Genomic DNA, 12,798 nt, shown 5'->3' with positions numbered 1-12,798 from the left:
GTTAGGCACCTACTGGTCATGAGAGAGGGCTTTCTCATGCCCAGAGCGCAACCTGACTACAGTATCGCCAGTACCTCCAAAGTTAAATGTCCAACTGATAATTAGCAGTCTTTTCTCTTGATCGAACGTCCAGAAAGGGGACACGCTATCTACGACGTGTATCTCACACTTGGTATCATAAATAAAGTTTAGAATGCCGTTGGCAATGGGGATGCCTCAAGCGATTATTCTGGGTGATTCTTCTTTTTGTTTTTCCTGGGCTTACTGTGAACTGTAACATTCTCATTTGCAGTGTTGGCGTCTCTACGTTGGGACTTGAGCATTTGTTCCATAGATCGAACTCTAACTTCGAGGTGAAACCAAGAAGTGCCAAGGAAAATCTCATTATTGATCTCTTCGTCCAATTCGTCTTCCCAGATGCTCTCAATCAGCTCATAACTGTAGCCGCTCCTGAAAAGCTCGTAAGCACCAAAGACCAAGGCCCGATCGTTGTTCGCCAAGTAGAACCTAGAGGCTGTTTTTGCAAATGGAGTGAAATTCATCTCACTTTGGTAAATGAACTCCGCCAATCTCAACTGTCCAAGGGCAAATTTAGATTTTGGACCAAGGTACCTCTCACTTTCCGTTTTTAACGCCTTGACGGTTCTAGTTTCAAGTTTCACATGAGTTTTCATGTGTAATGCAAGACAATTGAAGAATAGCCTCAAGTATAAACTGTTGAGAAACAGGTTCACCGATTCCCTATCCTGTTCTTGCACATCGCAGAATGGATACTCTGAGAAGGGATCATTCTCACTGTGAAAAAAGTCGAAGAACTCCTGGCTAATGGTGTACAATTTGCATTCGAAGAGGTAAATCCAGAAAGGGAGGCATCTTCGATCAAACAATTCGAATCCGAATTTGAATTTCCGCTCACGGCTCATAACCTTGTCGACAATAGAATAGACGCTATAGGGGAGCGCCTCTCGCACATTAACCGGGATAAGATACATTCTTGTATTATTAAACATGTTTGGTTATTCTATTAATAATGCAACTTTTCTGTCTTTTGATAAGAAGTGGAATGAAAATACTCATGCACGTATTACTGGAATGTGCTTGTATACAACTTGGCGTTATTGGACTGTATGAGTTTACCAGGTCTTAAGTGTTGGACAGAGGTAAATCCATCATTTAGTAGTGAGTCCTGCAGGTAGGTGTATCAGATTCAAAGTTAGCATAGGCGTCTTACATTGAGAGGGGGCACGTCTCTGTCGTCTTATAGATGAAAAGTTAAAAATTGTATAGAACTAGTAAGTATATAGTCACACGCGGCCTAATCTTAATTTAGCCCAAGTGCCACACGAACGGGTGGAATGCCGTTGATTCATGAGGCTCAGGACTAGGTAGTTGTACAGGTTTTACACTACGGACATATGTACTAGGATATGCATTCTTCCACTAGTAAGCTCACGGCACTTTGTACTAATCAGATCACGTGTGTTCACTTAAAAGTTAGGATCATTGAAGTACATCATTTTTAAATCTCTTTTCCTCTTCAAAAAGCCAGAATTGAAACACCTATAGTTCGATCTTGACTATGGCTGTCTAACGTGCAGGATGCGCAGACATATAACGGGTACATATATTAAGTACAACAGTAACTCCACATTTTCAACCACTACTTTCACCACCACTTCTTCTTACACAACACACTATACACTCACGTGAATGCTGGACTCGCACTACTCGTACGTCCACTTCAACCACGCCAACCAGGCCGCGTTCATGGAGGAATGGACAGACTACAAAATCGCCCCGAATGATATGGATACCTCTCGATTATTCGAAAGCACTGCAGATATGTTTCCCCAGTTTCTTCTAGAAGAGGAGGAGGACGGCTCGATCCCGCTCAACTCGACGGTCTTTGGCGCGAAGGTGTATCGCAACCGCAACTTGTTGCAGAAACAGGCGTGGACAGACTTCAATTTGGATGTGCTTCGAAGTGATGCCACGGCAAAGAAGCTTCCGGACCAGCAGATCTTGCGGCTGCTCTACTATACGCAAGATCCGGAGCTAGACGTGAGTCTCAATGACTTCTTGTCCAATGGTTATAACTATGAGCAGGAGTTCAATGCAGATACGCTGGCGGAGAACATTCTGAACGACGAGATCTGGCTCAACACCACGTCCGAGTACCTGGCCAACCATACATTTAGTAACATGAAGATGCGCACGACGCGCGATACGTATTCGGGACAGCATGGGTCATACCAGACCGCTCAGAACGGTGCTCAGACTCCGCGGATGGCTCGCAGGCGACCATCCCAAGAAAAGTTCCAGACTCCGATCACAAGAATACGATGAGCTTTTAAAATTTTCACTTCTGGAGCGTTTCCATTTATATATAATACAATTAGTGTGGGTCCAGTACCCAACAAACTATACATCCAGTCTCTTCAACAATCTCATCGTTGCTCTCTGCTTTCAGCTTTTAACACATCCTCATCGCGTGTAATGTCCAGCTGAATCTTTTTGAACATCGTTTGGCGCTGTCTTGCCTTTTCCCCCATTCTTCTCATCCGTACAACACCCAAAACCATCTGAGCAACGGCTTTCAAAGTTGGCTTCTCTTTGATCAGATACACTGCACCATATGGCTCAACTCGGAATCTTGCATTGATCGCGCGCAGCTCCTTGGCTGCATACTCATTGACCATTTTTAACTCCTCCCAACGAGCAGCCCATTCAAGCGCTTTTGCTTGACTATAGTAATTTTTGTTTGCCATGAGCCGGGCCACGACTTTGAGCGATGACTCCTCTTTTGATGCTAATTTTGTAGCAGCTAACCTCTTATTCAACTCCTCGTCAGCGCTGTCACGAAGCTTTTTTGCTTGATCAGCCTCCAAAGCCTGCAACTTGCTCTCGAGTTTAGCAAGAGCTTTGAGAGCACTGTCTAGTTCCAGATTCAAGCTGTCGTTTTTCTTTTGTAAATCTGTCTTATCAAGAACGGCTAGATCCAACTCAGTTTTAAGCCCTTCATTGTTAAGATTAGCCCTTTGCTCACGATCGAGTTTGCGGGTGAGACTCTCATTCTTAGACTGCAAATCGCTGACTTGATTATTCAATCCTTTAATCTCGTTTTGAAAACTCTTAGATTGTGAGTTGCTTTTGCCATCATTACTCTCAAAGTGGATTACCTGCCCTCTCAATTTGTCATTTTTCATCTTGAGTTCCTCTTTCTCGTGTTCGGAGCTGTACTGTTTTGTCTTGAGGGTAGAATTCTCGGCCCGTAAAGACTCCTTCTGAGTGACAACAGTTTTATAGTCCGAGTTCAAGTCGTCGAACTGAGACTGAAGGTTTTCCAATTGGCGCTGAAGTAATCTGGCTTCAACTTGATGTTTGCTGGCGGCCTCTAGAGCTTCGGAATCAGCCATCTGAAACTTTTGAAGTCTGTCCTTGAGTTCGTTTATAGTCCTGTTGGCTTGCTCAACTTGAGCCTCGAGAAGCACAACCATAGCTGAAGAATGCTCGTTTGATTGCAGGCTTGGCTCTCTGTTCTTGAACATTTCAATTTGAGTTTTATAGTATCGTATTTCATCCCTCAAGCTAAACTCCAATCTCTCGTTATCCAATTGTAAATTACGAAGATTCTTCTCTTGCTCGAATCTCAAGTTGCGGAGCTGCAGCTCATGCTCGGCTTCAAGCTTGGATAATTCGTTCCACCTATTGTTGCCGCTCATGGAAGTATTCAACTCCCGGTTTAGTTCTCGAATTCTCGATTCGAGAGCATCAATTGCGAGATCTTTGTCTTTGATGCTGTTGAGAAGGCGGTTGTGTTTGCTTCGTTGTTCACTGAGTTCTTGCTCACGGTCTTCTAGTTCCAATTTTAGTTTGTGTACTTCCCTTGAAGACAGAATGTCCACATTCCTAGCCTCAGAAGAATATGCGCGGTCTGATCTCGCTCTTTCAAGATCACGCTTCAAACTTTTCACCTCATTCTGCAAGTCAGCAACGACAGTGGAAAGTCTTGCCTTCTCAGCATCTTCACGCTTCTTATGGAGTTCTTCGAGTTCAAGCAAGGCCGACTCGTTGTATCTATGTGCGTCAGTGAGCTCGCTTCGTCTCAACTTGGATCTGAGAGTTTCGATCTCCTTCTCTAACTCAAGATTGCGGTCATCTAAGTTTCGTTGATCTAAGTCTGCGGACTTCAATTGACCCTCTGCATTTCTGAGCTTCGTCTCAAGAAGCTCAACCTCTGAATCAAGCAACGCCTTTGAGTCCTCGAGAAGTTCATACTGTTCCTCGTAATACTCTAGCTTGCTATTTAATTCGGCAATCTCGGAAGTCAACTTCTCTTCTCGATCAGATACCATAGACTTATTGGTTTGGGATTCTGCAAGCTGGTTCCGAAGCGTAACAATCTCATCACTTAAAGACTTTTCTTTCTGTCTGAGTTTCTCGACTTGAGTTTCATAGTGCCGTATAGTTGCTTGGTCGTCGAAATGACTGTTTCTTTCATTCATCAAAGAACGAATCTCTGCTTTCAATTCGTAGTTATCGTGGTCCTTCTCCTTCAAGTTCTTGTTGGCCACCTCAAGTCTGCTATTCAATAGAGTCACTTGGTCTTCCAATTCATCGATGGCCTGGCGATTCGATCTCTCAGTTCCGCTACGCTTCGATTTAGATTCGGCTAACTCCTTTCTAGCAGCACTGAGCTTGGAGGACAAATCATCGATCTCTCGTCTGGCAGCTTGAAGTTCGCCTTGTAAGTCTCCCAATGACCGATTTTGCGAGTAATGATCCTGTGCCTCCAGTCTCAAGCGCTCAAGCTCCTGCTTTTTGTTACCTAGTTCGAGATTAAGTGCGTTGACCTGGTCTTCAAGCGAGTCCCGCTCGTCCTGAAGTTGTCTAGCGTCAGTCAGCGCCAACTTTAGTTTTCTAGATAATACTTCATTTTCAGAAGCTAGATTATGAACATGCTCCTCTGCATTCGGTGGGAGTGCGGCCAATTGGGCCTTGGCACGATGAAGCTCGGCCTTCAATTCGTTCATATCTTCATTCGATGTACTACGAGATAGAGCCTGCTGCGCCTCTCGGCGAAGAGCCTGATTCTCAATCTCAAGCTTTTCAAGTCTTTCAAAAACATCACTCGAAACAGGCTTGCTGTTCTGCGTGTGCCGAAGCTCCTCTAGTGAGCTTTGTAGTCTCTGTATCTCCCTGTCCCTCTCCAAAAGGACTTGATCACTGACCCCGGCTCTCTGCAGACCTTCCAACTCTCTTTTCAAGCCTATGAGTTCCTGTTTGAGGTTCAGATTTTCGAGCGCCAAGTCGCGGGTTTCCAGCGGACTCTGTCGAAGGTACTGTTTAAGAGTAGCCACCTCCACTTTCAAGTTGTAGTTCTCATGCAGCAATTCCTTCACCTCCGTCTGCAAGCCCTGGATCGAACTGGACCCGTCACTCACTATACTCTGTTGGAATCTTACCCCATCGTCCTTGGGTTTGTTCAGTTCTGCTCTCTCAAATGGCACATGATCTAGGTCATCCATGCTAAATGTGCTGTCAAATCTACCCGGAGTACTGTCGTATGGCGACTCCATATTACTTTCGGCGACTTTTTCTTGGTTAAGGCCAAATCTACGCGTGTTTGGGGTTGTTGTTTGGTTTTGAGTCGAGCCATGTGGTTTCGAGCCCAGCCGCGGCCCACGTTTGCCAATGGGCGTGAACTCTAGTTCTTTGGGACCCTTTTCTCCGTTTCCAATTAGCGATGATAGGGAAAACATGGAGTGTGGGCGGAAAAGATGGGACTGTTTATGTTTATATGGGACGTGTATACAGGCGCGTTTCTGGGGTCAAGATGAGATAAGATGAGATGGAAAATAGAGTGGAAATGAGTTGCAAGAAAAACGAATTTTGTACTTGGGAATATTCATTGGTCCTGTTTTTTGTTTTCAATGGTTTTGGTCTTTTTTGTGTCATCTACGTATTTTATACGAAGTAATCGTGTTTAGCAGTAGTTGTGAGTTAAGCCACAAAATGTGGAAATACATGAACATCACTAATTTTCAGGGAGTAACGAGAATCACAATTTTATTTTTTGTTTAAATGAGTCCTCGATTTCAAAGATTATTTTCTTGTTGTAATTCTCTTGGCGCCATACAGCTATCCTGCCATTCGTGTAGCTAATTTCAAAACGTAACTACACAATTGAAATATCACCTGATAAAAGAAATTGTATTCTACCATATTTACTCCAGCTGAACATCCACCTCAAACAGCATCTCCTTGTCTGCATCCACATAGGAGTCACACATGCACCAAATAGTAAGCTGATGCTTTCCGCTGTTGGGAACAGAAACTTCGATCTTCACTTCCTGAGAAATGTTCTTGACCAGCAGTTTTTTAATGCCATACAACTGCCGAGTTGCTGAGTCGCCGACAACCACCCACCAACTTTCGGCCTTTGCGATTGGAAATCTCAGTGTTTCCACCTCGAGATCCTCCATTTCCTCATCTCTCTCAATGGTAACAATCACCTCCTTTCCTTCGTTGGCCACCATTGGTGTCAGCATGTCTAGCTCGTAGCTGACATCGATGTTAGGATACTTATTGACAAAGTTAGCTACATCCTCAAGAGGTTCGCCCTCCATGCGAAGCACGTCATCTCTTTCGTCATCTTCTAGAGCCATTATATCGAACACTGTCTCTGCGTCATACTTTTTGCACCGCTCAATTAAATCTGGCGTCACATGAGGAATTTGATAAAGCGGACTCTGGTTGCTCCACATTCCTTGAACTATCATTTGTGACAAATCCATTGCTTGCAAAGCATTCAAGAGACCCTCACTGGAAAGAGAATCAACACAGGCATTGACTAGTTTCAAAACAGTGGCTAAAATGTGCTTTTGGTCATGCGCTAAATCTCCTGAAAGCTTTACACGAGAAAAATGCGCTTGGAGAAGCAAGAAGGCCTTCACATGTGGCGACTCGAAGTCTGTGTCTCCTGAAAGTTTAAGAGGAACATGTTGTGAGATCTTTTGGAGAGCTTGCTCTTCTCCTGCTCTAATTGGAAGATCTTCAAATTCGGACGCGGAGGTGATAGCCTCCAAGATATTTCTCAATCTAGACGAAGCAGATAAGTTTCTGATTTGCTTCATGGAGGCAAATTGGACGTTGTAGTGAGAAGCTATCATGGATCCATTCAAGGGGCTAATTGCCTCTTCTTCGTCTTCGTCATCTTCATCTTCAGGCTCTATAATTTCAATGAGGCTTGCTTGCTCCAAGTCTTCAAGAGTAGCCTCAACCAACTCCGACAAGTATTCTGAGAGACTAGATTCGTCCTGGAGCTTGAGGCCATAGAAGCTAGGATTCTGGTTCAATCTGCAGTAAAAGAAAGTGTACGTAATCCAATCAACACAGTCTTGCTTGGTTTTAATGGTCCTTGTTGAGATCTCATGGATAAATGCATCCTGGAGAGAGTTGTGCAAGAGACTCTCGACAGGGAGAGGATGAGTAAGAAAATGGGAATAATATTCTACCTTGAGCGCCAGAGCATACACGAGAACTCGGCCTCCGTCACAACATCCAACCATTTCCATGAGATCCGTAAGATAGTAGTCGTTCGCTTGATGAGAACTTTCAGTTTGAGTTCCGTAAATCAAAACTGAATGCGCATATGGCGCATATGTGCAAGTGTCTTTTGTGGCAATCAAGACTTTGATAAAGTTATTGGTAAAAAGCCTTTCAACAATTGTCTTGTCTTTTCTCAGCATCGATTCATGAAATAAACCAACACTGCGGTTGAGTAAAGGAATGAGTGATTTGTCATCGAGACGCTCTAGCAAGGTATTCATTTCTTCAGAATCTGATTTTGGAAATAATGCCTCGAAATTGAGAATCGAGGGCGCTAGGTCAAGAGCAGCCTTTTTGCTTGAGACGAAAACAAGAAGAGATTTAGTGCTCTCCAATAGGGAAACGAATTGCTTGTTACCCAGAGATGCAATTGTGACATTGCTTTCGCATGGAAGAAGTCTGATTTCAGAAATAGGCTTTGCACGATAATTAGGGCCAAAATTATAAATCAGCTTCTTGGTGCAGCCAAGCCATCCGGCAAACTCGCGTCCATACACCAAAGGGAATGAAAGAGCCAAAACTCGAATATCTCTTCCCAAATGGGTCGCCATGAACTTGATTCGAGTGAGCACAGCTTCGTATGAGACGCCACACGAAGGTGAACCGACGAGATGAGCATCGTCTGCTATCACGAGCTCAAGCGATTGGATCAGTTTCCTCGAACGCCACTTTCTAGACACTACATCAAATTGAGCTGGGGTTGCAAGAACCAAGTGGCTCAGTGAAAGCGTGCGCACATCTGCAGCCAAGTCGCCAGCGAGCTTGGCCACCACTTTCGGTGGGTCAGTGAGAGATGAGAACATACTTGTCCATTTCTTTAACAAGATGTCAATTCTCTCCTGTGACGGTTGAAGATACAAAATCCGCTGTTTGTTTTGACGCCAAGAGTTGATGATAGCCAACTCTGCAGCTGTAGTCTTACCACAGCCCTTGTTGGCTCCTATGAAGAGAGAGTCATTGGTGTTCCAAAGGGAGTGGAAACATTGAGACTGAAACTTGTTAAAGTAGGAAAATGGAAATAAAGCCTCGAAAGTTGGATCTCCGAGAGATGCAACAGGTACGCTTTGGACATCGAGCACTTTTGTCAATGGTTTGGGTTCTTTGGGGCCCTCCAAGTGGAATAACTTCACAGGAGCCTTCCACGTCGAATGGATCCATTTTTCACTCGAAACACTGACATAGAGACTCGGGCCCAAAGTCTTTATATCGCCAACAGAGCTGACTGTGAAGTCGAGAGACAAACTCTTGTAGAGATGGCGCTTTGTAATCTTGACGACATCATCAAAAAGCACCCGCTCCCCATCACAGTCAGCGACAATTACCAAAAACAGCTCCGACGAGCCATGGAGTTTCCAGTTCCACTCCCATTCCGGCATGATCTCAACCAGACAGCGGATCATATCCGATGTGACCGGTTGAGCATGGCCCTCAATGTTAAATTTAGGGTATTGCTTCAACAAATCGTGGGCGAGTTGACTAGATCCTCTGAAGCTTATTGCCTCCGAAAGCTCCGCAGGACTCAACTGAAAATAACTCATGAACGGAAGATGAGACGCTTCAGTGGCCTTGACTAGTTCAAGAGGTGCGAGGGTACCATACTGTCTAAAAGCTGAACTCGTGCTCCACATGCGGCTTTCAACGTATTTGCAGATTGCAAGTGTTGTTTCAGCAAGTTGAGACCATTTCTTTTTAAGGCAGATCTCGTGGATTGCCCTCATAAGTCGTCCAGCAGACTGTGTGACATAAATCATATCGGCTGTCAATGCAAAGCCGTCCAAACGCAATTTTGTGATGTACAGTTGCAAGAGTACGTTGATCTTGGCATGCGGATCATTAGGTTTCTCTTTGATAGGGATCGGACATTTCTCTGCAAGTTTCCGTATCTCCAACTTCTCTTCCTGCCTCACTGGGACATACTTAAACTCGCCAGAATAGGAAAAGACCTGGAATATGTCGATTTCCAGCATCCATGGCTTGAGGCGAGTATTGTACATTGATGCGCTCTCGTAGTTGATGTAGAAATGAGCAGAAATTTTACCCAATTCAGTGGTTGCAACAAAACCCAGAGATGCCTCGTACGTCACCAAATGATGCTCTTGCAAAATAGCTAAAGCCGAGTGAGCTAAATCCACACGTTTCCAGTATAGAGTCGGATCTTCAGTAGTGTCATAATCAGACCCCACTTGGTAGAGTTTGGGCGCCTTGAGCATACGGATATACAAGTATGTTTGGGCCAACCATTCAACGGCATCTTCCCGACAGGTAATTGTGCCAAGAACAACTTCAGCGTTGAGATTGTTGGCTAGTTTACTCATGAACTGAGACTCGATTGGAAGTTGTTGGTTGAGCACTGCCAAATAATATTGGAGTTCCTCGTTCGCGGTAATGATTACACCCTCACCAGATTTATCATACCGTGGTCTTCCGGCTCTACCAAGCATTTGGAGAATGTCTTGTGGTGAAAGTTGTACCCACATTCCCTTCTCGGGATTGTAAGTGTCTGTTCCCTTGATGATGACCGTATGCGCCGGGAGATTAACACCCCAGGCTAAGGTTGCCGTTGAAACCAAAATTTGAATGTGACCCTGTGCGAAGAGATCTTCGACAACGCTTCTGTCGCTCTTGTCAAGACCAGCATGATGTATTCCAAATCCCAGAGGAAGGATTTCGGAGAGATTCTTATTGTGGGCGTTTTCACCCTCTTGCCTTAAAAGCTCCTGTGTACCTGTCAGGGATCTCAACGCACTTTTGTCAGATTCAGCCATGCGATCTCTGAGCCATTGTGCGGTTTTGACTGTGTCTTTTCTTGAATGAACGAAAATAATGACCTGATGGCCCTGCTCCTGGCAATTGACGACTTTCTCGTAACAAGCCTCGTTCATGGCAGCAATCTTTTTGATAGGTTTCTTCTCTTTGACACCCATGTATTGTTGCTCTAAAGGACAAGGTCTGAATTGTGGACCGAAATAGAAGAGGCCCTTTTTTAGATCGACCTGAAGGAAGCGGGCAACATCCTCAAAATTAGGAAGCGTAGCAGAAAGACCCACGAGCCGCAATCCTTGTTGGCGCTTGGCACGCATAATAATACTCTCGAGCACAGGTCCTCTGTCGTCATGCAAAAGATGAATCTCATCGATAATTAATAGCTTGACTGCCTTCACATTGGGCAGATCAACCAGTTTTCGTGTGATAACGTCCCATTTCTCAGGAGTGGTAACAAGAATTTGGGACTCAGCTATCTCGCGCTGACTCAAGGACAGGTCTCCGGTAAGTTCATTGACTTTCACACCATACTGAGCACTCAATCGGCGCTCAAACTCGCGCATTTGTTCGGAGACAAGGGCTTTCAATGGCGCGACATACACGGCTTTGAAATCTTTGACACGAATCTGGCCCGTGTCTGAATCACGGTAGTTGTGCAACATACGAAGCACCGTAAGCATTGCCACGTTCGTCTTACCAGCACCAGTGGGCGCACATAGGAGCAAATTCTCATCGGAAAGGAACGCGGTGGGATAGATCTTGGACTGAACACGGTTCAACGAAGAAGTCTCTGCGCTGGGGAATGCAGCTTGTGCCCACTCTGGCATTTCGGAGATAGAGACAAGTTTTTCGCCGCTATCTTCTAATGATGGGGGAGGGGCCGGGGCTGGAACAGTAATGATATCATACAATTTTTTGTTTTCTTGAAAGGAACCTTTCGGAAGCACAGTCTTATCTTGGGTCATCAAATGTGCACCTTGATCGAAGACCAAACCATCCAAATCAATGATGCGTGGCTCACGAGTCAGCTTTGCGCCAGTCTTGGAGCGTTTCTTCCCATCTTGTTCTGGTTCTTCTTCGTCCTCGTCTTCGTCGTCATCATTTCTTCTCTTCTTAGGCTTCTCGAGACCGAGATCCACCAACAACGAAGAAAGCCCAGCTTCCTTGATGTCTGCAATAGTTTTCTTGCGGTTTGCCAAGAGTCGGAGCCCATAATGCAACGTCGTTCTGTTTTGTACGCAGAACCTCACAAATTCTAGGTGTTTGAAATCAAGGATCTCCATGAGTTTCTTCTCATACTCTGTGCTTTCGAGTTCGTGCTGTGCAATGACCCGCGATATGCTTTTACACATCTCGCGAACGTGCTCGCTCTCCATTTCAGGCTCCAATACAGAGACCCGAGAAAAAAGAGTATCTTTGGATACATTATTGATCAGTATTAGCGCCGTTTCTTCATCTTGATTGGCGGTGATAATTGTGGGTTCAGATGAGGGACCAATGGATAAAGACAGCGGCTCTTTCTCGTCTACGGCGAATTCACTGGAATCCTCGAGCACGGGCTTCGTCTCGCCCGCTCCCAGATCTTCCTCCTCAAAGTCTACTGCTAATGGCTCTTCACCTAGATTTTCTTCAGCAGCCTGTTTACCATAGTCTGAAATCTGCTTGCACATCTTGAAGAACTCCGCCATTTGCAATTCATCTAGGCGCATCGAGAGCAATTCTTCTACAGCCTTCTGCTTCTGCTTTACGGAAAGCTCTACATCCATGACGATCTCCAAGACCGAGTCTGCGGCCGAAATGACCACGTTTTGAGGCTCATCGGGAAGTAACGAGTGTATATGTGTGATGAGCAGCTCAAACCGTTCTTGGTTCTCGACGGTGGTAGGTCTATAAGTGGTATCTTCTCCATACAAACGGGGGAAAAAAGCGGCGTTTGATCCGCTTTTGGCAACCTCATCTTCAGAATTGGGCTCAAAACCATTCGCGTCACTATTTTGGGGCTTAAATCCGTCTACTCGTGAGCCCATCTCCTTCACCGAAACCTCTCCCAGCACAGATTGGGGGTTATAGTTGACATTTTCGTCCGGTTTTTTGACAGAATGTCGTGCAGATGCTGAAATATTGTTGGAAGGTAGCCCATTGGAACCAGACGGGGCCGATTGGGTCATGTGCACTGGTTTAAGGATTCGAGATGGGTGAGAGATGGGATATGGTGTAGGCTTAAGAGATGGGGCATGTCACGTGACCCGAACCAGAAGATTGAAAGAACCGATAAGATTGAGGTTCGGGGTGTCTACTGCCTATTTATATTCCAGATTCGGTGATTGTATTCAAAATTGTATTCAAAATTGTATTCTTCTTGTGTCTATAAAGATGGCAGGGCGGGGTCTACACGTCGCTACTGAATATGTATATGTAAATTAC

At 45.0% G+C, this 12,798-nt stretch overlaps 2 protein-coding genes across 2 annotated transcripts; both read right to left on the bottom strand.

Annotated features, from left to right (window-relative positions):
* Positions 1-2,447: 2,447 nt before the first annotated feature.
* On the bottom strand, positions 2,448-5,762 carry PUMCH_001398 (uncharacterized protein; the record flags this gene model as incomplete). Its single annotated transcript, XM_063020451.1, has 1 exon — positions 2,448-5,762. One exon carries the CDS (start codon positions 5,760-5,762, stop codon positions 2,448-2,450), a length of 3,315 nt encoding a protein of 1,104 aa, XP_062876521.1.
* Positions 5,763-6,227: 465 nt separating this feature from the next.
* Positions 6,228-12,542, bottom strand: PUMCH_001397 (uncharacterized protein; the record flags this gene model as incomplete). The annotated part of the gene is made up of 1 exon (XM_063020450.1): positions 6,228-12,542. One exon carries the CDS (start codon positions 12,540-12,542, stop codon positions 6,228-6,230), a length of 6,315 nt encoding a protein of 2,104 aa, XP_062876520.1.
* Between the last annotated feature and the right edge of the window lie 256 nt (positions 12,543-12,798).

Source organism: Australozyma saopauloensis, chromosome 2 (assembly GCF_035610405.1).
Source record: "Australozyma saopauloensis chromosome 2, complete sequence".
NCBI lineage: Eukaryota > Fungi > Ascomycota > Pichiomycetes > Serinales > Metschnikowiaceae > Australozyma > Australozyma saopauloensis.
This window is presented reverse-complemented; position numbering and strand designations above follow the sequence as displayed.